Source organism: Dermacentor silvarum, chromosome 11 (assembly GCF_013339745.2).
Source record: "Dermacentor silvarum isolate Dsil-2018 chromosome 11, BIME_Dsil_1.4, whole genome shotgun sequence".
NCBI lineage: Eukaryota > Metazoa > Arthropoda > Arachnida > Ixodida > Ixodidae > Dermacentor > Dermacentor silvarum.
The window spans coordinates 67,797,707-67,825,633 of record NC_051164.1 but is presented as its reverse complement, the minus strand read 5'-3'; the positions used below and the strand labels follow the sequence as shown (position 1 = coordinate 67,825,633).

General features: G+C 46.0%; 1 protein-coding gene across 1 annotated transcript in view; it reads left to right on the top strand.

Moving 5' to 3' along the window:
* Positions 1-20,718, top strand: part of LOC119433515 (RNA exonuclease 1 homolog) — a 39,974-nt gene extending 19,256 nt beyond the window's left edge. Inside the window, exons 8-16 of the mRNA XM_037700757.2 lie at positions 454-588; positions 2,861-3,161; positions 8,355-8,498; positions 9,092-9,205; positions 10,225-10,298; positions 11,258-11,374; positions 13,503-13,618; positions 14,975-15,234; positions 19,373-20,718. Coding sequence (XP_037556685.1) covers positions 454-588; positions 2,861-3,161; positions 8,355-8,498; positions 9,092-9,205; positions 10,225-10,298; positions 11,258-11,374; positions 13,503-13,618; positions 14,975-15,234; positions 19,373-19,464 — 1,353 coding nt within the window. The 3' untranslated portion in view covers positions 19,465-20,718. The remainder of the gene's footprint in view (positions 1-453; positions 589-2,860; positions 3,162-8,354; positions 8,499-9,091; positions 9,206-10,224; positions 10,299-11,257; positions 11,375-13,502; positions 13,619-14,974; positions 15,235-19,372) is intronic.
* Positions 20,719-27,927: the final 7,209 nt, after the last annotated feature.

Below are 27,927 nucleotides of genomic sequence, written 5' to 3'. Positions count from 1 at the left end.
ATATGGTAAAGTAGACGATGTAGTCGGCGAAAACGTAATTCGACAGTATGTTAATTTGATACTAAAGTTATCTCAAAATACCGGACCTGGCGTCATTGACATTATTGTGATACCGAGATAGAAAGTAAAATTTTATGGTGTCATGCAGCAAAAAGGCCAGGTATGATGGTGTTGCGTATAAAGAAAAAGTTAACTGGAGTACTGTGCATGTTTCTTCAGTCTACACTCACTTGTGGCAACTACACCAGTTGCAAGAGCGGAGCAGGCTAGTGTGTAGTGATGTCATGACAGATTCACCTCTTGGGGTACTGAAACTGGTTTACAGAAACAGGTGTTATAATAAACGGTTAGGCTGCTCTCACTCTTACCAGTGCTTTTTCTAGCATTTAGAGGGTTTGAACCTTCATTCAACGCAAAATATGACAAGTTGAGAATGCCTTGTCAATCACGCAGGTCTTGTCCAAGCGCCCCACCATCCCAGCCGAGTACGGCAGCCGAGTTCCCACGGCTGTGCGTCAGCGCTACCTCAACCTATTCCTGGATGAATGTGTTAAATGTTCCAGCACCGAAGATGAAGCCATTGAGAAGGTGTGTTGGCAACCACTTGGTGACAGCTCCAGACTTTGATGCGATTTCCAGTGGTGGTCCAACTGCGCCATTTGCGCCATTTGCGCCATTTTGCTGCAATTCTACTTGTCTGTGCCTTGCTGCACTCACTGAAGTGCAACTTCGGGCCAAGTGTGCCAAAGCGCCACCTTTGCCTTGGGCGCCACGCGGACATCGCAGTAGCGTAGCCGATCCCTTCATTTGTGGACAGACCCGCGGCTAAGCATTCCGAGCATCGGCAATGCGAACTTTGCGACCAAGCTTCGCGCACGGAATCATCGATCGGACACGCAGTTAAGCCTTTCAGCACTAGATGTTTCGGAATTCGTGACTAAGCACATCGAGCGTGGACTCCTCGAGCCCGCGGCTAGGTATTTCGCGCATCGGCACATCGGACTGCGCGACTAAGCACCTCGAGCGTCGACTCCTCGGGCCCGCGGCTAGGCATTGTTGTTGCACAAAATTGTTTTTATGCATTTCTAGTCACTTTTGTATTTGTTTTCCGCTGAGGGCACCCGAGCTAAATGGCTGCGTCAGTCTGTCTTGCTTGTGTCCATTTGCTCTAAAGAAGTACTTAACAATTGTGCAGTAGTAATAAGCTGCACCAAATGTCATGAACTTGCTTTTCTCCTGCTCCAACTGATCCAAAACGCAAAATTTTGTGCTACAGAACTGCTACAAATGCTAATGTGGCTGCTCCTAAATTGCTACAAAACAGCTTTTTCCTGCTCCAAAAATTGCTTCAATTCTTAAACTGGCTGGACCACCACTGCATTTCCTTTAATGGTGTCCTGTCGTGCATTGCTGCACCTTGTGCTTTTCATTGTACATTGCTCAGGTTTGGTTGTAAGGGCCAGCTATTGATGATCCTAACACTGTTCTGTTAAGCTTCAATGTCGGTACTGTTGTGCAGTCGAACCAAGGCATACGCACTAAAAATACAGTAAACCCTCGTTAACTCAAACTCTGATATCTCGAAATTCGGTGTAGTCGAAATTTTTTTTCCTGCCGTGGTTTCTACCCATGTGTTTTTCACCTCTTATCTCGATAAGTTCTTGCGCCTGACTACGGATATCTAGAAACCTCTACTTTGAAAATACCAGGAAAAAGGCAACTGTTCAGTGTCGGTGTTGTCGCTTGCCATTGCTTTTTTACACAGCGGCATCTTGCTTACCAAGCCATACGCCATGCTGGGCCACGTGTCCCCCGCTTATCTTTCCCCCTTCTTTTTATCACCGCTCGCACTCACTTGCTTGACTGCTCGCTGCCTCTTTGTTGTAGCCCCACGCAGTGGGCTGTGAGTCAGGCTTTCTTTTTTTCCCCTTTCACTTAGGACGCTGTCAGTGACGCATCAATGTGGTCACACCATATTAATTGTGACCTTGGGCAAGATGATCAGCACTTTTGAGCAGGCGCAATCAGCCCACAGTGTTTGTGGTTTGATAAGGTGGCTCGCTTCATGCTTTCATGAGGGTGAGGCATAGTGAATTTACTCGAATCTAACGCATACTTTTTTTTTTCCAGTAAAACAGGTCCAAAAATTGCATGCCCATTAGAATCGAATCTAACGCACACTTTTTTTCCGATAAAACAGGTCCAAAAATTGCGTGCGCGTTAAAATCGAGTACGACCCTAAATCTGCGTTACCATACAGCCATCAGCATTTCAAAATGGCTGCCTCGTACACGCTTCGATCCTAGCTACACTCCAGCCTAGCTGCTGTGGCTTCCTCCATGTGCTGCAGTACAGGTGCATAGGCATTAGTCTACCGTCTGTCTTCCCGTTTTCAGCGCTTGCTCTATCAGCTTGAAGTGCCGAGTTCATCATGATGCCGCATTTAAAAGGAAAGTGATCACGTGTGCGGAGACAGATGGAAATCGATCACGGGTGTTTGGAGAATCCGAAACTTGCGTGTGGGTGAGCATCACTCTGTCCACTGACGAAGAGCAAAAAGGAATAGCACTGGAAAAGGCATCACTACAAAATAAGAACCCAAGTTGGCAGGGATTCTCGGTACGAAGAAGCAGTCATGCAAATGCACACACAAGAAAGGCAGTTCAGAAGTTTAGTCGATAGTTGGAATTTGTATTGTCGTTCTCATTCCTCTTGCGTCCATGTTTTGTACAGCTGCCTTTCCTTACCGTAAATCTGTGCCAATGAACGTGCATTGAAAGCGCTGTCCTCAGAAGCGATCAACCGAGAGTGCGGCCTCTGGACTCACTGCATCTACAGCTGACGTCTGTCGCCATTGCAGGCACTGTCTGAAGAAAAGCAGACCTATGACCGGAGCTCCAGCAAGGCCATCTACCTGAATGTGGCCGTGAACACGCTCAAGCGACTGCGCCGAGAGGTGGCCCAAGATGGGGGTGCGCCCTCTGCTGGCTCTGGCTCTTCCGGAACGGGCGCCACCGCTGCTGCTGCTGCTCCGGCGGCGCCCGTTCAGACCACCAACCGGGTGGTTTCACACGAGATGGTGCTGCACGGCGCCCGTGCAGCGCGAACGAGCTTCAGCATCGAGAAGAACCGCTACCGCAAGCCACCTCAGGAACTGACAGGTGAGCAGGGGAGTTAAAGCACTGTGCAACGAGAAATTTAGCTGTAAATTTTAGATGTTGTAAGGTCGACGTCGTGGACGAAGGCAAAATACTACAAGAGAGTGTGATGTCTGGCAGGAAAGGAAAAAAAAAATTGTCTAAGCACGAGGTTGCGGGATCGAATTCCTGCCACGGCGGCCGCGTTTCGATGGGGGCGAAATGCGAAAACACCCGTGTACTTAGATTTAGGTGCCCGTTAAAGAACCCCAGGTGGTCAAAATTATTCTGGAGTCCCTCACTACGGCATGTGTCATAATTGGACTGTGGTTTTGGCATGTAATCCCCCATGATCTAATCTAATCTACGAATTTCTCAGAAAGTTTTGTAGTTTCGTGCTGCAGTCTGGTAGACGACAGTTTTTCCCTTTCGTAAATATTTCTATAATAAAGGCTTCTGTAGAACTGATTCCGTAGAACTTCCCTAGGGTGGGTAAGCGGAACTAAATGTACTACCAAAAACAAAACAGAGCAGCTGATCTCAGCAGTATTTCAAATATGCATCACACTTTGCTCCTTTCCTGACGCTATGTAGTGTGGCTCTATCGTGATCGTGTCTAGCTGTAGTTTCTTTGTGTTAGCAACGTCGGTATGCTGCTAGTTTGCTTATCGCTTCAGATGGCGGCAAAATGCCGCTGCAATGCGCTCACAGTGGAGACAAAGATAAAAGTTATCGATGTCTTTGAGAGTGGTTGCTTCTCTAAAATGGAATTTTTTTTTTTTTTGAGAAATGAGTTTTTTTTTTTAGTTACGGTTTGTGCTAGTAGCTCTAGTCGACAGCTGTGCGCAGGTATAAACCTTCTAAAAAGAAGCTTTGTAATCAAATCGGCAAACCCTATTATCTGCTGTTGGCAGTAACATATCTGCCCCTTTCAAGAGAGCTTCTTGTGCGCCCTTGAGCGCAATCTCTTGATAAATGGAACTCTTGATAAACGTAACTTATTTCCTTGGTCCCTTAAAGTTCTGTTTGAAGTGAGTCCAATGTACAACTTATGGATGGTAATGTTGAATTACACATTATTCGTCTTCCAGTGTACGACATGCCATGTTTTGGTCGCGAGCACAAGCAGTGCGCTGTGGCTACTTGTGGCAGAAACATGTCGTTGCATTCACTCGGAGGTAAATAGATTCAGATCTGCGACGGCTATCATGTAACAATTATGTGATAGTTTGCAATGCACAATGAGATTTAATGTTAACAGTGAATTCCATGACATCTAGCTATATCTTTCTTTCACATGTGATGCCCTATTTTTTAAAGCAAATAACTTCCTTTGGCCCCTTCGCTCGTTCTCGTGATCAATGACCAGACTTTCTTAGTGGAAACGGCTCACGCTGTTCTGCAACCGAGTTGCAGGAGACGCATTCATCACCGAACGCCAACTAGCTCTTTGAGGTGCATGTGTTGTCGTGCGAGAGCTTTATGGCGTCTGAAGGTTAGCCTGGGCCAACAGGGGTGGGACGTGTTCATCCACTGTGCTTTCGAAATGCACTGTTCCTCTTGCCAGCTTAGACCGACCCCCCACAGTGTATGGAATCCGCATGATTTTAAGGCAAATGGTAGGAGGCGTATCTGACATCTGTGGAGTAAACAAGCGGAGAGAGAGAGAGAGAAAGAAAAAGACATTTTACTGCAGTCTTGTTGGTTTCACCGAAGCTTTAACGAGCAAACATGCAAGCGAGGTGAGCATATCTCGTTGATTCGGTCGGTGTGTGCTGCCTTCATGGCTGTGTGCCTGTGAGACGAAATGCCATGGCTTCCGATTACTTCAGTGGTTGGTACTGGGCGCTGCTTTGCAAAACAGGTGCGCTTTGGACTTTGCTGTCCATAAAGTCCAAAGTTGTCTTCAGCCGCTTTATAGTGGAACCATGAAGCAGCTGCAAAAGCAGGCGCACGCTTTTCGACAGGCCACAGACTACCGTTTTTTGTTAATCTTAACCTGTAGCACTCTTCAATCAGTTTACACCATTTGGGGTGTATTTTCTTTTGTGCCACAGCAATAACTGTCACCTGTCTTGCGTGCTTTTTCTTTCTATAGCGCTGCACGCCCGGTACTTGCCGGTCTTGAACAACACACGCATTATCAATGTGACATTGCATTCTCTACAGGAAAGTAGCGAGTCCATAGTTTTCAAGAAAGTAAACACAGGCAAGGCAGATGATGGTTATTGACGCTCTCGCAACACATTGTTCAGGTCGGGGACATTAAACTGTGCAGCCCATTTTTTTTATACTTCGAGCGGGCCTGTTAGGTTTATATTTGACACTGCTGCAGGATTCTTCATGCAGAATGTCATGGGTTAGGGAGGGTTGTGGACAGTTGGTTCAGGATATGGGTGGCCGCAGTCGGGATGTTTGCGTGTGCGCGGGAAAGTAGGATCGGTTCGGTCGCGGAGCCTTTTGCGTCACTCGCTTGGAGCCAAAGCGCAACAGCTGAAATATAACCTTCACAATATTGGCCGATGCGCGGTGTTTCGTTATAGTATCCTATCTATGTGGCCTGCCCGTGTTGCCTAATCTTTGAGGCCATTGTAAGGGTCGGCGGCAATTCACTGTCGCCTGATCGGGATCGAACTTTTTGACCATTCCACAGCTTGCGTAAATTACCAATCCTGATCGAAATCCCGTGTGATTGGCGTATTATTCTTGGTCTGCAAGAGGAACTTGTCTGTCTGCAAGTTGCTGGCGTGGTATGTTTGCCTGACATGAACCGTCACTGTGAGGGGAGAGAGTGAAGGAGTGAGCACGCCTAAGCGTAAGAGATCTCATACAGTACATACTAAAGAGGGCGAAATATTCGAGAGTTGTGTTGCTATCGCAACAGCACTCTCTCATAATGTTGGGTAAGAGTGCGTGAAACTGCGTACTGTATGTATACAGTATGCAGTTTGCGGACCAAGGGATCTGAGAACACATTAAATTTCCGAGCAGTTTGTGATCGTAGCCAGTAAAACTGTACGACTGGTATGTTGATTGCATTCCTTTTTTGCTACACCAAATTTTTTAAAAATCGCCTGTGGCAGATAGCACAATTCTATCCCTTGAACTAAATTACTCTATGACTCTAGGAGGAGGACATTACTTCTATGATTAATCAAAATGCATAATTGGCTAATTAACAAAAAATCACTAGTTATGTTTTTAAATAATTACTTTACGCCACATATTGCAATTTACGAATGGTAAGCGGTGAGTTTGCAAGGTGTATTCACTTGAACGAATTCTCAGAGTGACCAGTTTCGAGATATTAATTTTCGAAGTGTGTGATGAAATACATTGGTCTTCCAATTACTTTTGTGCTTCAATGCATTCAACAGCGTTTTCTTGCCAAAGTAAGTGGAACAACAGTACATTTTTACTGCAAGTTTAACGGCGCATATCTCGCAGCCTGTGCCATCCTCAGAATTTGTTCCAATTTGCACAGTCACTAGGTACAATAAATAAATTGCAATATGCGCTGTAAATTAATTAGTAAATAACTTAATTAGTGAAATTTTGTTAATTCGTCAATTATGCATTTGATTGCTCGTTAGAATTGTGCTATCAGCCACAGGTGATTTTTAAAAGTTTAGTGCAGCTAGAAAAATACACCATATATACATAGTACAGGCTGGAAATCTGAATACGAGGCTGGTAATAGATTCAGTGTTTCTTCATATCCCGAGGTCCATAAACTTTTGACACTGACTACAGCTTGTCTTTGATTTTGTGAGGAGAAATGTCTAGCAATTCCACTACAATAATGTGACTACAGTGGGTGCAGGCAACCGCTAAAAGGCTGCTTCATGCGAGGTTTTATTGTGATAGCAATTATATGGACACTCCAAGCTGATTTCTGCCGTCGTCGTCGAGTCCAAGGGCGATAATATCGTCGCCGTGCGCCGTATGCTGTATGTGCGAGTGAAAGCGTGCGGCAAAGGCGACGTCGTCGTGCGAAAGGCCATGGGAGGGAGGGAGGGGAGGAGACATTTTGCTGCGGCACCAAATGCGTATCTTGCGACTTGGCGCAAGGGGAACTGGCGACTCAATCTCCCACGCGAAAGGAAGAAAGCGGGAAGGCAGCACGGTAGGGAGGGGGTGCGGCTTCTACTTTTCTAGCAACTGCATACTTGTACTTTGTGCGGCTGCGAGCTGTCGCGCGCACCGTATCTTGAAAGCGATCTCCACACGGCTCTTACCTTTGTATGCGCTGTGCTTTCGCCGCTCAGTTTCCGTTGAAGCGATAGACTGCACGAACCTTCGCTCGCTGCTGCTGCTGCGCTTGCTCAACGCTTGCTCATGCTAGCGTTTTGACAGTGGTTGTACGTGGTCATTGAGTGTGATCTATTCATGTTTGCTTGTGTGCGCTGACGCCATGCTTGTTAATTCAGTTAGTAAGCGAATGTGTCCAAGTTTATGCAGACGATAAAACTACTATCCTTGCTCCATATAGCTCTCTACTAATTTGCTATCGCAATTTATGCTTCGCCTTTCGGGCGAAACTGCAACTTTTTTTGTTGGAGTGGATGACATTTCCAAGTGTTATTGTATTGGCAAGAGCATCTGGCGAACTTCTACAATTTAAGCACAAAATGTCCGGTTTTTAGAATGTGTTTACAATTGCTGTACCAATGCCAAAAAAAATTTTTTTTTTGTTTTTGCATAAAGTTTAGAGCAAAACTGATGTCGAAAGATCACAATACAGTTGCCAGCTGACTCTTTAAAGCCTCATTTTTTTGCATGTGCTTCAGGATTCAGGCTTGCCTGCAGCACCTTCATGCACTCCATAAAACCAGCGCACAATGACACCCGAAGGTCCGAGCACTGTTACATGAATGTTTCATCCATAAACTTCCTGGGCACTCCTATTTGTCTGTGTTGCAGATGATTCTAGCTGTCACAGTAGGTTGGAGTGCCTTCTTGCGAACCGTCCCCCAAAAGAAAGACTGCGAAATTCTTAATGAATAGTCAACATCTGGTGTAATGAAACAGGTTTATCTGCTATTTACCAGTGGTTGGTGCTCCCCACTGTTTTTTTTTTTTTTTTTGCTTTTATAGTTGTGTTATTTGAATTTTCTAAGATTGGCAGGTCGTCAATACAGGATGTTTGTATACATAAGGCACTTAGGTGATGTCAGTTTCTGATGACTGCATGACCTCTGGTGGGGTGGGTTGCAGCATCTCGCTTCTACGAGCTGCTGGAGGCATACCGGTTAACCACAGAACAGCTTGTGGAGTACAACTACCCCCGACCGCATCCAACGGAGCCGGGCCGCGCGGTTTTTAAGGGAACCGACGGACGTCAGTACTCCAAACTGAATGGTGAGTCAGTGACTCTGGCTGAAGACGAAGTTTTGCGCATTCTTCTCGTGTCCTTGCCTATTTGCACATGTTGCTTAGAAAAACCATCAACTGTGTCTTATTCCTTATCATTCTGACCAAAGGGAGTATTTTGTGGCAATTGCAGTAAACTTCAGCTAGTCTAGCACTTTTGCTTTATAGCAGCACAAGCTCGCTGACAGCAGATTGAAGACCAGTGCATGATTGGAGGCACCAGTTATCAATGTTAACATGTGAATATTACTAAGCCAACTATGTTTGATATCAGTTAGTTGAAAACAGTTAATAAAATGCCACTTGTTAACATTACATACCACCTGTTTCTGCAAAGACTGCCGAAATGATTTTTTAATTGCCTGTGGCAGAGAGCAGAACTCGAGTCCTTAAGCTAGATTATTCAAAGAGGCGGACATTACGTGGACAAGAAATCGAAAGGCATCATTCACTTGTCGACAAAGTTTCAGTAACCTCTTGCCACGTGCGCTTGGTGGTGGCATGGCCGCTAAGCGGGCACCTTGAGCGCAGAGGAGGGGCCGGTTTGCCTTTCTGAAGTGCGTGTGTGCTTCTATGCGCAGACCCGATGCTGCGATGCAGCCGGTGCGGCGCCATTTTCTCCCTGACGGAAGACGGCGATTACGTGCGCTCGGAGGAGTGCGTCCACCACTGGGGTCGCCTCTGGAAGAAGAGGAGTGAGTGTTGCTACTCCTTACGCTTCATTATGGTGTCGTACCTCACCAGGCCGACTTCGGCTCGGCTCGCTGCATGTGTGCGTGGCGTTCGGCAGTACTGTGTTTGCACGAATATGACTCTTCCAGGAGCATGACGCCGGGGCAAGAATTTTGAGGTGCAAAGAATGAGGGATGTGTTAGTGTGATTATAGAATAAGCATAATTGTAGTCACAGGGACACTTGTTACAATGGACTGTAATAATCCAACAAGAAAGGTCCATTGTATCTTTTTCAAAAATTAGCGCTACAGCATGTTGTGGAAAAGACAGAGTTGCTGAACCGCCCGTGCCATCATCTTTGTGTCTTTCTTTTTTTTGTGTGTGTTATTTGCGGCAAATATGTCTCTCAGCAACCACCAACTAAGCCAAGAAATGGCCTCTTAAAGTGTGTTGTGAAATGGGGGAACTTTGACCTGTATTGCCATCTAGTGTTGGGGGAATTGGAACCCGAAAGGCCATCGCAAGAACGCCGCAAGTGTCACGTGGCACGAGAAGCTTGCTGCTTGTGCATTTGTTCCTTGAGAGAAGGTGTGTTTTCACACTTTTCCACAAGTAGCCGAAAAAAATTGCGTGCAGTGCAGTGATGATACACATCATCTTCATCAAATTTGCCCAAAATTCATTGCATGAATTAAAAAGATCGAACTAGCTATGAAGAATGGTCTGTTATATTCGGAGGTATGTTGTATGCAGAGCCATTGAGATGGGTGCAGGTTGTACTTACTATAGAATACGAAGTATATCCAGTATGAGCTGACAAGAACAAAGCCATTAATAGCCGAGAATCTGCCATAGTACTGAACCCTCAGTCGCCAAATTATTGAAATTAGTTCTGAAAGAACACTGTACTAGTATAAACAGATTCTGGGTGTTGTTCCTTACTGCCCCTTTAGCATCTTGGTGCTCCGTACACAGTCAGAAAAGGACTCGATGCTACCCAGGTGGCACAGTGTTATGTGACAGTGGGTCTTTCCTTGCAGTTGCGGGAGCCCTGGAGAGTCGCTACAGCTGCTGTGAGGGTGATGGAGAATCGGACGGTTGCTGCGTAGCCAAGGTGAGAAGAGAAGCGGAGGGCGTTGACACCCCTTTTTACAACCCCACCAGTTTAATTCTTGCCAAGACAATGCTGCCTAGGAAAGGCAATGCATCTGCAGAGATGCATTAGCTGCTTTGTCGATAGGTGCACCTGATGCAGAGGATTCTACTATTCCCAGCGAAGGAGACCATTTGTGGTCCCCTAACAAAAGCCAAAACAGCACAAAAAGTGATATACACATAACTGTCTGCATTCACACCATTGAGTCGCAGAGGTAGTGTGACCAAGTTGGTTGCAAAGCGGCGGTTGCAAATGGTTGCGTTGTTTGAAAAGCAACCAATTTCAGGAAGTCACTTGCTGCGCAATATTTCAGCTCTGCGACTGAAGTAGCAAAGCTGCTAGACCAATGAACGGCATAGGAGAATGGACATTGTTATCCAGGGTATGCGCTGGCACATATTTTAACGTAATGGTGGCAGTGCAAGCGGGTGTGAATGGCATCAATCGTGAGGCATTTTGTTGTGGCCTTGAGTATGTCGTGCTTGCCAACATGTTGTGAACCTTGGTCATCTTGAGTCATCCCTTGGTTGGCAGTCACAGTAGGTCATGTGACCTTTGTCAATTGCTCGTGTGAATGCACTTTAATAGACATAAAGATGGAGATATGAATTTAAGAGCAAACGGAGAGCAAATGCAATTTACTATATATACTGCTCATTTATAAGTAATTTAGCCAAGCTGACATTTTATTGCAGTTTACCATAGTTTACTAACCAGGATTACTGCAGTAGTTTGACACCTTCAGTGCTAGCTTCTTATCTGATTTCCATCTACATTTCCGCCTTTCCGCTAGGTTTCCATTCAAAACTTCAGGCTGCAGTTTTACACACACACACATGCTTGCACATGCCTTCAGTTTTGTAGAAGCTCTGTCTGGCATACACTGTGGTCTCAGTTGTACCTACTTTGTGTCACAGGGTCATGTGCACGAGGGCCCAGAGCCGAGCCAGCTGACTGGCTTTGTTTCGACGCTTGCCAAGAGCCCGCCACCTGGTGGGGGCTGTCCGGGAGTCTACGCACTCGACTGCGAAATGGCAAGTGCCTTGACCTTTTACTGGTGGTTCTACTTGTATGTTTGCCTTAATAGCGCAAGGAAGACAACAACACAAGAGAAAAACAATGTGTTCCTCACAGTATCAAGGCAAACATGCATACATACAAACTCGCCCAAATCTCAGTTCTTGTAGTTGGAATTTGCCAGCCACTGTATGTACTGTATGTATGTAGCCAACTTCAACTTCCAGCTCAACTTCAACAGTGAGTGGTCAGCATTTTGGTTGGGGCTAGTTAGATTCATGGGAAAGCTTGCTTACAGGATTTTGCGTATCATCTATTGTGGTAAATACGTGGTCTTCAGTGAAACTAGGATTGCTAAATTTAGCAAAAATGTGTTAGATTGTGTAACTGCCACAGTGGCCCAGTAACCACGGTATGACTGTATGGTAGCAGTTAAAACACAGTAAAGGCTCAGAATAATAATTCGTCTCGTCACAGCGTCTGATAGACTGTTCTCACATTCTCGGGCCTGCTGCAGGCGGCTCATTGGCCATGGCAATCTGCAGCTGAGCGTGTGGTCGCATCGCAGGTTCGATTCCAGACCACTACAGCCAGATTCCGATGGGGGCGGAATGCGAAAACGCTCAAGTGCCATAATTTGGGTGCACCTTAAAGAACTTTGGGTGATGAAAATTAATCCGAAGCCACCTGGTGTGTCATTCCTCATATACCGCTGTGCATATTCAGGATGTTAAACCTCACAATTTAGTTTAAAGTCCGTTTGATTTGCCTGCACTTTGTGAACAAGCTCAGGCAGTGCTGCACTTTGCCGTTCGTTTCAGCTTTGCAAGCATGGTACCCTCTGAATGGCACCCTTTGTTTCAAAAAGTGCAAGTAAAGTTCAGGTCTAGTTTCTGAACTTTTCTGCACCACTGGGATTGTCAGTGCCGATGTCGGGCTGCGACGAGGCAGCAGGCGATGCTACAATAAATATGGCCATGCTGCTGAATGGCGTACCGACAAATTGCACCGTTAATTGGCAGTGACGGCACCTGTGTTCACAAGAGAAGCTGTCTTCGTACATGGCCCTCAAATGTGTTCCGAGACAGGCAGGAATGGCTCTTCTTTCAAAGCAGTTTCTTACCACCTCCTCACAATATTGAGGCATCCATGGGCTGCCGCCGTCTAGGCGGGGTTGGCCCACCCCACAAACTTGCCGCCAATTAAAGAGTTATTTCTCTCTCCCTCCGATTTTTTTGTCTCGCCAGCTTGCATGTTCCAGCATTGCAGCGATGACCATTGTACCACCCATTTTCACTTTCGGAGCACTGGCAACGAGCCACTGTTTATCATTTTACTTACGGCAGTGCAGCCGCGAATCTCACAAAAATGGACATTCGCAACTCAGTCAGAGGCTCACAGTACATGATGGGCAAACCTACACCATATCTACACTTTTGCGTTAGTTTCGAGATACACCCTAATGTCACACTGCGGCTGCCCTTCGGAACTGGCACTGCACGGGCTTGGAGCTGTGCAATGAACTCACGAAAAAAGTGCAGGCAAATCGAACAGACCATTGATTATACGACACTGATGGGCTGAGCTCCTTTTCATGTCCATCACACCAACCAAACTTTCAGAACATGTCTCTTATTAACAGTGCTGCTAGTGGGAGTTCCACCATCCTGGTTAAGCCAAAGTGTGTAGAAAAGCCTGCTGTTGGCCCGGTGGCTCTGTTGTCAATTTCTTTTTTGTGACCTCCTGCGTGTTTTCTTTTTCTTTCCACTGTTTTTTTTTTCATAAGCATGGGATTCATACGAACATGCCCTGAACTTCTACTGAACGGACTCCTACTGAACAGCGCTTCATAACGTGCAGTGTTATAACAGAAACTTGCTAACATTTTCATTACTGTAGGATATGAACATGCTTACTGTTAATGGTGAAAACGGCTGGTTTTTTATTCGAAAAGCCTCTGATTCAGTCTCAAAATTACTATTCGCACACACCCCTAAACAAAGATGTGGGAATTAACAATTTGCTTCATTATGAATATCAATATTTCAAGGTTCGTTATACGAAGGCTTAACCACATAACAGTCCTCATGGCACATGTTACCACCACCCAAGGGCACCCCTGTGAAATAGTTGTCGTCCGTGCAGTGCTACACTTCGGATGGTGTCGAGTTGACACGAGTGACAGTGGTTGGCTGGGACCTGCAGCCCGTGTACGAGACGCTCGTCAAGCCACGTGGAAAGATCTTGGACTACAACACACGGTGAGTGAGTGAGTGGTTCACAGTGAGCCCAACTCACTATCAGTGACCCTGCCCCCCCCCCCCCCCCCCCCTCAACCGAACGGTTCGTTCTACGTAATGGGCACATCCGGCAATAATTTCTTGCTTCTAGCTTACCTGCCAGCCATCCAGAAATTTCCTTCAAGTTTATGAATTCAACCTCTTTCTACAATTTTATGAATGTTTCGCCTAGTTTTATGAGAAATAAATTCTGGTCTTGTAAAAGTTTCACTCGTCAGTCTCCGACCATACCCTTAGAGGCCGCCTGATTGTTAAAGGACACCAGAGCAGTACTTGCTTAGGGCAACTTTATTCTGACAATTTCTTGAAGCAGGAAAAATTGGCGACAGCAGAGTCGCTAAATAGGTCATCGCGATCTAAAAACAGTATGGTGTTTGTCAGTTTGTGTTGCTTCAAGTTTGCTGATGCTTATGTGCTGTCTTGAGAGGTAAATTATTTGGTAATAAAGTGCATATGTATATCCCACGAAAGGTATGTGTTCGTGGCAGACTTTTAAATAATTCGTGCCGTTCATGCCCTCTTCCATTGCTTTGTTGTGTCTGCCGGATTTTTTTAAATTTTGGAGTACGTAGACTGTGCTCCAAATCTCTGCGAACAGCTACTCAACCGTCTTCGCCGGACAGCCGCCATCTTAAGTCCTGCTTCAATGTGTGGTTAGATGGCAAAGAAGATAGCTTCAAGGAGACAGCATTGAAGTCAAAGAGGATGCAGATGACTTTGCTGTGTAAACGAGCAGACGACACAGACGAGATTCTGTTATGAGGAGCAGCTGAATGGAGTCGGATCTAGCGAGCTCAGTTAACATGACTTACGATTGTGTGTGGAAGGCCCGTGGACGTGGCTACTGTGTGAAACCGTATGCGTAAGTGATGGGTTAGGCTAGATGAAAAAAGCAGGCTTAGGAAAGTGGTGGGCACGAGTCGTCAAACTGCACAGGACTATCATGTTGTCGGCAATAATGCAGATAAGGAGCACCATAGAATCAAAAAAATGTGTGAAATACCTCAGTTATTTTTAGTTTTAGTAAGTTTTCTAAAGAAAATTACTCACATTAACCTTAGGGTTTAACTTTGTTAGGTGGCGGACAGATGTCTAGGTATGCTTGTGTTCCAATTACGCAGACTGGTGCAGAGAAGAAGCTGCCTTCTAGATGTCGGGTTAGACAGCTTTGCTTGCTGGAACGAATTGAAACATGCCCATAGTTTAGCAGGCACTGTGTATACACCAGCAAGTAACAGTAAAATTTTCCCGTCGCACGATGCTGCCGACTGCCATTGCTGCACAGCTGACTGTGTTTGTCACTTGCCACTGCCACAGGTTCAGCGGCCTGACGGAAGAGGACATGGTGGGTGTGACGACGAACCTGCGAGACGTCCAGGCGGCCCTACTGGCCCGCTTCTCGGCCGACACCCTGCTCCTGGGCCACAGTCTGGACTCGGACCTGCGCGCCCTGCGGCTGGTGCATGGGTATGTCGTCGACACGGCCGCCGTGTTCCCCCACCGACGGGGCCTCCCTTACAAGCGGGCCCTGCGCACCCTCATGGCCGAACACCTGAGCAAGATCATCCAGAACGGAGGTGATTGCAAACTCTTTTGTTCAGTCTCTTTTGACAGGCGTGTTGGTTAGAAGGGTGCTAACCTTACACCTGCATATCTTTAAAAAGAAAGTTAATTGAATTCTGGGGTTTTACGTGCCAGAATCACGTTTTGATTATGAGGAACACCGTAGTGGGTGACTCCGGATTAATTTTGACCACCTGGGGTTCTTTAACACGCACCTAAATCTAAGTACACCAGCTGTAGCAGCTTAGTGGCTATGTCACTGTGCTGCTAAGCCCGAGGGCACGGTATGAAATATTGGCCACCACGGCTGCATTTTGATGGGGGAGAAATGCAGAAACGCTGGTGTACCGTGCATTGGGTGCACGTTAAAGAACTCCATGTTGTCAAAATTATTCCGGAGTCCTCCACGGTGGCCTGCCATATAATCAAATTGGGGTTTTGGCATGTAAAACCCCAGAACTCAATAAATAAAAAAAAATCTAAGTACGCAAGTGTTGTGAAATCGCCTCCATGGCTCCCACTGCAAATCCTTAAGACCAACATAAATTCAGTGTGTATACTAGCATCAACTGGGCCTTGCATCACTCTGCATTAGTGTAGAGCTAGGCACCAAGCCAAAACGCTGTGAGCTGGACGTTGTAGTCTCTGGTTACCAGAGGGGTAGCTGTTTCTAGCATGTTTATTCATACAAGTTTGTGAGACAGGCGCCAAATTGACAATAACAAAGTCACTTAAAAAGTCACTGCGATCTAAAAAAATAACAGTGTGTTGAATGTCAGTTTGTGCTGTTTCAAGTTTGCTGCTGCTTGTGTGCTGCGTCTTAATGGTAAATTATTATTAATAAAGTGTGTATGTATCTCACCTTGGCAGCTTCCCCGCAATACTCGCCCGCCCATCTCGCGTGTAAACGCCGGTGCGCACTCAGTTTCTTATTCCAGTACCAGCAATTCTCCCAGGTTGTCGCACGCCGCATTGACAGCTGTCGCTGCCAAACTTATTGCGATAAGCATCTTCACCTATCTGTTTTACAGCGCGTGGAGCGTAGTGCAGTTGGTAGTGTACTACACGCCTTTAGTAGGCGCTAATCCTAACGTGCCTCCGTTCCCTGCTGCAGGCGGTGCAATGTGAGCGCCACATTTCACTCCAGCAGCATTCGGCGTCACCCGCCAGTCCGATATTGTTTCGGTTTTCTGACGCCGTCTTTAAACACTGCGCAATAGGCAAACAGCAAAACCTGTCATTGGACCGCCGAAGCCTCACCAGCTCGGCGGCACGCGTTGGCATCTTGTGCCTCGTGGGCAACGATTCGTGCAACGCTTCGCCTTGCATAAATGTCAAATACAGTTGAGTCTGTCAAATTTTTACAGCGAAGCTGTATATGGCTAGGTTCTGACCAAAAGTGCATGCGTCAACAGGGTGTGTAGAAAAAAGTCGCGTCGACACAGAAAACAGTGGGCCGATCCCGAAGTTAGTGTAATACTGGGCCGACCTGCGGCGGAGGTAGTCTACCCACCAATCCACCAATTAATCTGTATGAAGGAGGTTTAGGGTGGATTAAGTCTGATTAAGGAGGATTAGGGTTTATTAAGGTGGATTAGGGTGAATTAAGGTGGAAGGTCGACTAAGGTGGAGTAGGAAGACAGGTGAATGAAGGATGATTAGGGTGCATTAAGGAGGATTAAGGTAGATTAAAGAGGATTAAGGTTGAATAAGGTGGATTAGGGTGCATTAAGGTAGATTAAAGAGGACTAGGGTGGATTAAGGTAGATTACAGTGTCTGTCTTGATGCTTTAGTTGCATATACAGTTAAACCTGGATATAACGAAATTGACAAATTCCCGAAAAACTTCGTTATAAAGAGGATTTCGTTATATGCAGGTTCGGCACGAAAACTGGAAAAAGAAACGCTTACCGTATGTACTATCGCTCAAGATTTACCCCCAATACGCTTAAGTTGCGATGAACAAAAAAGTCCCAGTTTCGCCCGAAAGGCAAAGGTCTTTGCAATTGCGATAGCAAATTAGCAGACATGCAGCTATACAAAGTAAGGATAGTACAGTCAAACCTCGTTAATACGTACCCGCTTAATGCGTAATTGCGATTTAAACGTAGTCGCGAAGATTCCCCTACCCAGCCCCCATTGAACCCGATGTATTGGCTGACCGCTTAAGCCGTAGTCGCTCATTGCCTACTAAATGGTTAGTGCGTACTATTTTTCTTGTTCTACACACACAGGCACAAAATCGGCAAAATCTCATGTGCGCAGACGTTCGATTCTCGAGTTGCGACGCCCGGACGACAGTCGCCAGCGATAGTGAACTTACAACATGGCCACCATGACGTATTTTCTGCCGATTTCTGCGCACAAAAGCATGGCCTTCGAGATAAGTTCCCGGTAACGCGGAGAAGCTGCCGGCAGGGGGTGCGAATTCGCTGTCGCCGTCGGAGTAGTAAACTTACAACATGGCCACCATGACGTATTTTCTGCCAATTCCCACGCACAAAAGCATGGCCTTCGAGATAAGTTCCCGGTAACGCAGAGAAGCTGCCGGCAGGGGGTGCGAATTCGCTGTCGCCGTCGGAGTAGTAACCGCGCAGAAGCACATTTTATTGCGAAGCGCATTTGTGCCGTCCCGTGGACGTCGCTTTGCGGTTCCGTGTAAAGTCCAAACACAGCAACATCGTCGCCGCGCGCCGTGCGCTGTGTGTACGAGTGAAAACTTGCGGGGGTCAGCCGACTCAATGTCACGCACGCGAGGGAGAAGGGGGGGAGGGGGGCGGAAGCGCGCTTCCGCGCTAGGCACGGCGGGGGAGGCGAGCGAGAAAGGGAGGCGTTTACTTCGGCGGCGGCCGCCGTATCTTGAAAGACATCTGCGATGTGGAAAAAGTGTGCGCCTGCGGGGGCTTATCTTCAAAGTGAACTGCAGACAACGTCAATATCTCGCGTTTCTTCGCCGAAGCACTCATCCTTTGAATGTCACACCAGGTACTGGATGCGCGGACGCGTGTCGTTTTGCACAAGCGCGAGGCGTCGGAAACGTAGAGTGAGCGACACGATGGCGGCGTAGCGTCGTATAGTGTCACCTAGTGTCAAGTTAGTGAAGTGAAGCGCAGAGATTTGCGCAGTAACCAGAGAGTGACGCAGCCAGCACGTTGAAAAAAAAACAAAAAGTCGTTTTTTTTTTCCTTCGGCAACATCAACAGGAAAAAGAGATTGCCGGCTTGGCGGGGTTAGGTTTGAATGAAGAGAAGGGGAAAGGTCACGCCCACGGCGGCAAGATCGCCGGGTCGAGGGATGCAGGCCCGCCTCGCGCATGCTCGCACGCACGCACACGTGGGCTCGCTCTCGCGCCGTGAATTCGAGCGCGCCAAGCGCGACGCCGCCGCTTCGCATTCCGTCGCGGCAGAGAAGGTGCTTCCGGTTGCTGCTTGCACAAAAATGACAAAATTTGGGGCGAAATCTCTAGGTTGTCGGCGGGGAAAATTCGTTATATCGAGGGGGTCTCCAGCTGCCACTTCATTACGTAGAGGTTTCAAATACACGTGCTTCTAGGGAGTCACGGCGGGGAATACAAAAACTTCGTTATATCCAGGAATTCGTTATATGGAGGTTCGTTATAAGCAGGTTTAACTGTATATACTCATACATATGTATAATTTCGTCATTTTAGAAGAACACATAGCAGCTTCGCTGCTCGTCCTTCACAGAGTGGAAGGGCACCAAGTTTTAGGGGCGAAGCACCTTAGGGTCGAGCCGTGTCCCTCGTCATCCGTTGTCCGTAGCTCTGGTGAGACCGCTAGGGGCGCTGCGGTGTACAAGGGCTATATAAGCGCTGTATATACTGTACACATGTACAGTACACACACACGGGGGATTCACGGTTACCCGAATGATCCCCAGGTGCTTCGCCCACTCATCATCATACACTTCGTGGATATGCGGTGATTTTTTTGTTAGTTACTTCGGATCTTACACATTTTCTCAGTTAGTATGTTTTTTCTCACATTTTTCTTTGCGAGACGTATGAATAAGGCTCTGCTGTATTACTCTTTATTTGCTTTGCAAGATGGTGCTCAAGCACTTTAGGCGAGAGTGTAGAGGTCTGTACTTGTGCACACAAATGATCACATGACACTTTCCATTGTGCGCAGTGGACGGTCACGACAGCCAGGAAGACGCGGCCGCCTGCATGGAACTCATGCTCTGGAAAGTGCGCGACGACCTCAAGAAAGGCATCCGATGATGGCACGGATGCCCCCAGCAGTAATGAACATAGCCGCAAAAAGAAACGCACTCGATACGCTTCGCCATGGCTGTCAAGGAGGCACACCATGTTCTCTGGTGTTCTAGAAAGCCTGCACGTTAAGCGGGGATGGCTTTCACCTTTCGACACACTGCTTCACTTGCGACGAACAAATTTGGGAGCACCAGGAAAGTGCCTGCAGCAGCTTCGGACTACCCTGGATCTATGGGGATTTGGGCATCCGCCTTGCGAGAGCAAGGTTCGCTAGCGGGTTTTACAGTGCTCTGAGCTCGAGGCTGGCCGTGCTTAGTGCTAGGGAGATCAATCCTTTTGCTCCTGAAGAAGGCTGGGCCGCAGGTTTTAGCTCTATTCAAACGATGGTTCAGACATGTTGCATTTTAAAGGCCCACTGGCATGTTACTACACAACATCTAGCGAAGAATGAAACGTGTTGAACGAATTTGGAAACTTTTAGCAAAGTGGTGGCAAACAGGAAATAAGAGCTTTGAAAAAAATAAAGAAACAAAAGATTATGATTTGTCAACACGCATTTTGGTGTTAGAAAAACTGATTAAGGACAGGCGGCTTTCTAGCATTGCCTCTGATTTTTAAGAAAGCTGCCACTCAAACCAACGACAAAAGAAAATGGTAGGCAACAGCTTCGAGCCGGGTCGGCATTAGTTACAAGGCTCGTGTCAAAAAGCTTTCCTTGCCAGGCTCCCAAAGGTCACAAGTGTTTAGATTTGAGCAAGGCAGAGTCTTAGTTAGACAATAATATAACAATTTTTACCTCGCCCATTTGCGCAGAATTAAAGATAGTTGCAAAAAAGAAAAGTTAGTTTTGTGGTTCACTCAGGACTTCTGAATAAGAGTGAGAGAGAAATAAATCGCCCCTTTTCTCATTTGCCAAGCCTGGCTTCATCTCGTGCGCACACGAAGTACTGCCGTATCTGCCTTCATTATCTTTGGATACGCTCCTCACTTCTCCTAGGTGGCGTGCATGCTAGTGCTGGTCGCCTGTGGTATGCACGCCGCCGACCAGAGCACCCACGTCCCATTGTTAGCACGGCCAACGTGTTTTTCCCTGCACGCGCGGAAGTTTCTCAATGTCAAGGGGAGGGGGGTGTTGTAACCTATATTTATGTATATATATATGGCACAAACCGTTGTCTGTTCTTGCGCTTGTTTCTCTTCTCCTTAACTGTGAGCAATACAAGAAGAATCACGTCCAATAAACATGTTGTTTCAAAGTCACTGGCCTCATCTCGCTCACTGAAATCGCCTGTCTACCTTGCATTGCAGCTGGATCCATTGTGGTAAACTTTCTCGTTCAAAAGCTATCTGGGAATGTGTGTGAGGTTGTTTCTGTGTGTGTGTGTGTGTGTGTGTGTGTGTGTGCGTGTGCGTGTGCGTGCATATTTTGTCCTAAATGCAGCAGCCATTTGTGAAATTAGAAGTTTCTATTAGTAGAAGTTAGAAGCTGGAGGGATTACAAAATATGAGTAAGGGGCCAGAGCACGTACAGATGGCTATATGTAGGTATCGTACCCCCTCCCCCTTAAAACTTGTCAGCTGCTACTCGACACTCATACTGTGCGCTTCCAGCATCTGTCTTGGCACTGCTGGAGCCATCACACTGCCCTCAGGTTGACCCCTGAAGGCAGTGGCGTAGCGAGGGGCCCCTTCCCCTCGAAATTTCTTGTCTCTTAGTATGTGGCTTTCCCAGCTCCCCCCCCCCTCCTCTTGCTCCCTCTGCCCGTTCACGGACAAGTGGGTGGCCCCCCTCCCCCCCTCACTCGAAAAAACAATTTCTGGCTGCACTGGATACGGAAACATTGGAGACAGAACTAGGCCACAAAACTGGTAGTGATATATATGTGACCTTTTGTTCATCCACAATATGTCATATACATCTGTACTGCACAGTCATTCTTGACAAGAAATTTTTAAAAAGTTATAAGAAAATGTTGTGTGTTGCTGTCGACACCTTTTTATAGCAAGCATGGCTTTCTGGAGGTTTTGGAATTTCGCCGTATTGTGGAATTTGCTATCTTGTCACCGCTGGTTGGCTCAGAAGGATGCTATACAGCCTCTGATTGGCTCAAGAACCGCAACATATGGCGGAATTTGATTGTGTCCAGAATAGCTCCCCAGCTGCCAATTGCACTAAGTCCGTTGGATCTGTCACTATAATGGGTGGTGAGGACGGACAATGGACAAAGCAAGGTCAGTTTCCAAACTTCTAACTTCTTTGTTGCAGTTGAAAAATACAAAAATTAGGCATTTTCCTCCAAGGGAGACGCATTGAAGCTGAAGCTCTTCAGGCCATTCGGACAGTACGTGCTAATAGCCATGGAGTAAAGAAGAGATTAGGAGCGTCACGTGCCAACCTTGAAGCCCAGCCAGAAAAGGAGAATCCAAGGGGATGCCGGGAATTCTACCATGAGCACGTGATCATCGGTAACGTAATAGGCAAGCAGCACTCCGTGCACCAGGCCTTGGTGCAAGCTTGTTAGCTGCACTCACGCGAGGTCCACATTATATATATACCACGCCTTGCTATATGATATGCAGGTTATATTGCCACACCATTCTATCACTAAAGTTGCTCACACCTTGTCTCATTCTTGACAAAGTTATTCCTTGGTATACTTGAAATGACAGCTCCCACAAACGAATGTCGTGAAACAAAACACCGACTGCGCATGCCCTTTATGCTAAATCTTCTCAGACTGCAATATTAAACGTGTGAAACAATAACAGAAACCTGAATGTGATGTAATTTTGTTGGCGCGGCTGTGCACTACCTCCGGGATCGACCCACGCAAGAGGCCGCGTTTCTACCAGAAAGCTCGCCTTTGTGCATATAGCATTTGCCGCCAGCTTTTCCCGGTAAATTTGAACATGTACGGTTACATAATTAAGCTGCAGTTGCTGGGAATCGTAAGAAGCAGTCAGGGATCTTGGATTGCTATTGCGTTCCACTCTTGACCCTTTAAGGACGAGGCATATAAATACCCAGAAAAAAAAATGCTTATTATTGCGATAGCAATTATATCGACACTCCAGGCGCATTTCTGCCGTCGCCATGAGGTTCCGTATTAAGTTCACGGGCGATAACTGTTACGCCACAACCACTAATGGATTTAGATCGAGGGCATATATACCCACCTGCCCCTGGTCCGGCCGTGCCCGCACTCCAGCATTATTCACTTTTGGTAATTAACGGAACCCAAGCAGCGACGCCTAGCTGGATAACCGGAAACTTTTCTCAGCAGAACGTGCCCGATATCGTACTGCGCTTCCAATGTCCGTCGCAAGCTTTGTTTATAATAAGCGGGCTCACAGGATTTCCAGGCCTAGACCCACTTTATAAAGGACTTAATTCTGCTCGATACATCTGCAAGTTGTTAACTTAATTGCTACGTCCATCGGATCCGTCCGCTGGTGCGCCGATTCTTTGAACATCACCGCGCACTACTCCGCAGCAGATAGATATGGTACGCGACAATTGAGTAAGACACGAATGAGCTCAACGTAACAGCTGCATCACACTGTAGAATTATGTTGCGGACACATCTGAACCACGGTGGCAACGGAGAACTGCATAAGTAATTAATATGCACGGCATGTATACGCCGATGTGGCATATATATTTCCTTTAATTTTCACGCCGTTGTCGCCTTTTCAATTTAGTATTTTTCGTGCCAGGCCGCTAAGCGCGCTTGCTCACATTTTCGAAGAAGCGTGAGCGGCCCCGCCCAATGTTGTTTATAAACGCACGCGGTCTTGCGAAATTGTTAATGCGACCGTGCCTCGATTGCAAGCGAGCTTCCAGCACCAACTCGGACTGTCGTGACGCATGCGGCCGCACGAAAAGCGAACGTATGTGACGAACCGAGGGGCTCGATTTTTGGCAAACTAAGTTAGTAATTAAATGAAAAGGAGATGAAAATGGAATAAAAGCCGACTTATCCACTGCCATGGGAACCAAACGCGCAACCTCTGTATGAGTCGCTTTGTAATTTTTTTCTGGAGAATTTCAGTTTTGTAAACTTTCTAAAAGAAACACAACGACAAAAGAAATTAAATAAAAGAAACACACACAGGGTATAGTTGTTAAATATACTTCGGGGTTCACATTTCTGAAAATCTTTCCTGGCAAACACACGTTGAAAATATTCTTTAAACTATGCTAACCGTACACTGCAGGGGTATCCTCACCGCAACTTTTAATCTCTGGCTTCTGCTAACTTCGAACTCCTTCATCACAAGACCTTAGTACGTTCTAAACTCGAGAATGCGTCGTCAGCACGTGGGACCCGAAAATCATTTCAGTTATAAATAATATTGAAACATTACAAAATCGTTCCGTTCGCTTTATTTAGTCTAACTATTGCCGTACTTCCAGCGTCAACGAAATGAAAAGAAGTATATCGACCTGCCTAATCTATGGCTACGTCGAAAGATATCGCGTTTTTCTTTGTTGCATAACATTTATCATTTTAGCCCAACTCTCCGAGACCTGCTTTTCCGCCCACCAGTACACACACACACACACACACACACACACACACACACACACACATATATATATATATATATATATATATATATATATATATATATATATATATATATATATATATATATATATATAGTAGTAACTGGATTTTTCAATGGGCCAAGCGTATTTAGGAAAATGAGAAGCACAACTTCGCGGTTATCTTAGGTTCGGTCCCTTGAAAAAGGTCGGTCCACCGACCGAAACTGTTGGGTAAATAAACCTAAGATATATATATATATATATATATATATATATATATATATATATATATATATATATATATATATATATGAGAAGCACAACTTCGCGGTTATCTTAGGTTTATTTACCCAACAGTTTCGGTCAGTGGACCGACCTTTTTCAAGGGACCGAACCCTGCACAACATATGCATCTCAGCCCCGCAATGACCACGTCTTCAAAGTAGGCGTGTCTTCAGCCACACCAACTTATATGCGGATTATTTTATCCCGAAAACTAGCACTGAATGGAACTACCTGCCCGCCTCCGTCGCTTCGATCACTGACGTCACCACGTCAGCCATCGATAACGAATATTGTGCTGGCTCTCTGTTGTAAATACTTGTATTTTTCCCCCATTTTTCCACTTCTTTCTGTAATGGTTCGGCCTTGAGAGTAAATAAATAAATATTCTCCCAACTTGAATTATAGCCAATTATTATCGTCCGAATGAGTACAAAATGAATACAAAACAACGCGAGTGGGTCGTGGGGCTTTGGGAACGCGAAAACACTTGGGTGCGCTATTTATAAAACTCCCTATTGCTTGAGGACAAAATACGCTCCAAAACGTGTAAACCTTCTTTAGAGTGTATACTTTCCAGGCGTTCTTTTTCCTACCAAGGTGTTCTCATACATTCTGAAAAAGTTTACACCCCTTGGGGCGTATGATTGTCTCCATCGTATTCTCTCTTGCTCGCGTTTCCTTTCTTGAAAACTATGTTCTCGCTACTTTCCTGTCAGGAACGCTACGTCACACTAATAAGGCGCATGCGCTGTTCGTGACCTGGAACTACCGGGCAAGTAGCATTAAAAAATGAAAGTCACGCAAGATAGATGAAGATTATTGTTTTGGGGACAATTAAGGTAAGCTCCAAATTGAGTGTATTTTTTTTTTTTTTTAGAGCGCGGGCACTGACAATATTTTGGAAGTGTGTACCAAAACCAAAACGCTCCCTTGGCTACGTCTTGTGATTTGGTGTAGCGCATGAGGCATAACGACACGGACATATGTAAAGGGACATGAGATCAGACAACACACAGTGCTAATTTCCAACGACATTTCCTGTTGTTGGAAATTAGCGCTCTGCGTTGTCGAATGTGCCTTTCTGTGTTCCTGTCATTGTGCTTGCGCTGTGCAACAAATTTTAAGATGATCGACCAACAAAACCATACGTACAGCTTCTCTCATCCTCTGGCTACACCCTCGCGCCTAGGTGTTGTGCGGCGAAGACGAAACGTAAGATGGAGTCGAGGGATGGGTGGGAAATAGCAGGTGCGTTATAGACAGAGAGGAGATGTTTGAATACGTTTGCGGAATACAATTCAATTTATGAATTAATTTATGTATAACCTCGTAGTCCACAGTACACACCTTAGAAGGGGATCGAGGGATACAAAATGTCGGTACTCGGACGACAGAAAAAGTCCCATGGGCGACCCAAAAAGATCCACACGTCTAGACATCCGCTGGACTTCCAATCAAGGGACGTCTTAATCGGCATGATTGGGATGCGAAATCAACATGCGAAATATTTTCTGCGAGCGTGCATCAGTAGGCTGGCATGCCAGATGTCTGTGCGTCTGCTTCCCAGGTGGGTGATCACTTTAAGTTTACTTTATACTTTATAGCTTATCCTACCAGAGATGTCAACCTGAGAACGTCACACCCGGGCCTTTCTTTCGGCCCACACATCGGCATTCTAGAGGTTCGGTCTTACAGTCGCCGAAAAAGAGAAACATGTTTCATATAATGATAACATCTGAAGCGCACACATACACGTATATCTTTCGTGTTTTCTAATAGCATTGGCTTTGAAAGCTATAGTTAGTTGAATATTACTTAGTTAGTTGAACAGTTAGTTTACCAGGCGGAAGGTGCTAAAGAAGGGACCTATACCCACTGCACTTTCATGAGGCCGCGTGCGGGAGTCGGCGCACGCGTTTTGTCTGCTGTTCTGCACGCGACAGATTGCATGCATGTGATGTACGCGTGGTGATCATTTTTAAGTTATACGGAAGTTTTCAGAATCATCGATGGCAGATAGCATAATACTTGTCCTTGAGCTGTATAAATACTATTCGAAGAGGTGGCCATTACTAGCACGAGAAACCGAAACACATACTTAACTAATTAACCTAATTCTTAATTAATTATAACTTACGGCACATATCTCTATTTACGAATCGCCGGTCAGTTTGCAAGACGTACCCACTTGAAATGTATTTCCGAGAGTAGACCAGCTTCGAGCTATTATTTTCCAAGGTGTGGGACGAAATACATCCATGGGCGTTCCAGTTAATTTTGTGCTTCAACGCATAAAAGAACGTTTTGTTAAAAAGCTAAGTGGAACAGCAGTGCCTTTTTACAGCGAGTTTGATGGCGCATATCTCCGAACTGGTTATAATTAGTGAATTTTTGTTAATTAGTTGGAAATGTGTTTCTTTTTCTCTTGCAAGCATGGAGGAAGTCATGTCCGCGCCTCTGAATTGGATTATGACTCTGAATTGGATCAATGACTAGAATTATATATGATATCTGCAACAGGCAATTAAAAAAAAAGTCCGTAAAACTTAAAAATGAGCACCCCGTAGATGCGTAGCATTCAGTCGCTTCAGCGTCTACCACGTGCGCTGCACGTGACCGCCCTGACCACTGCGAACACTCGCGGTGGACGTTGGGCCGCTGTTCTTATTCTGAATTCTAGTTGGGTTATGTTATATGTGTAAAGAAAATAGGGAAAGAGTTGAATTTAATGTAATGATTATTTACAAAGAATCAGAAAGTGTCAACAGAATGATGATAGCTATAGGGTTTCCTGGCAAATATATAACTGCATGAATAATGTGCGCTGAACGGTATATATAGTTTTTACTCTGTATTGTTTACTCATATGCGTGTGATCAAGTGTATATGTACGCTTCGTTTAATTAATTATATTTTTTCTTGAATAAAATGTTTTAATATCGATCAACGTTACGTGTGCTGTCCGTCGTTGACTCGTTACCATAATTAATTCATCATTTTGTGCCTTTGGTGGTGTTGTTCTGTTGCAACGGACGAAGAGTCTGATCAGAAATGATAAAATAATTGGAATATACTAGATTGCAGTTCCGCGCGCTTGTACGCAACGACCATATATATCTATCTAGGCTATACCATCCAAGGGGCAGCCGCAGCCACCGAGGCCTCCGGAATATACCGGCTGCACGCCTACCGAATCGGCCTTTCTCCCGAACTTCAAGAGAAATGAATCGGCAACCGCGACGCGTACGCGTCGCCATCCATACTATAGAACGCCGTCGCGTGCTCGACGCTCACGTGTGCCAGCTAGCTGTATCGTCATCCCACCCACGATCGTTCATCGGTCGTTGTGGAAGAAGCCTCATCACATACTCGCCCACGCGGGCCGCGTAAGTCACCTGACGACTGCCTCGGCGAAAGGCAAGCGTGAACACGACGAGTTCGTGCGCGCGTTTGCGAAACTCAATTAAACCTGAAGCAGATGAGGCAGGCTCTTCAAGAGGCAGCCTCTCCGTTGCCGGTGACGAAAACTATAATTACACGTGTTTACAAATAATCGTATATTCTTGTAGCGGCTCGGAATACTTCACTTTAATTTACTAACCTGTTGGCGTGTCGAAAGAAAGGTGTCGTCG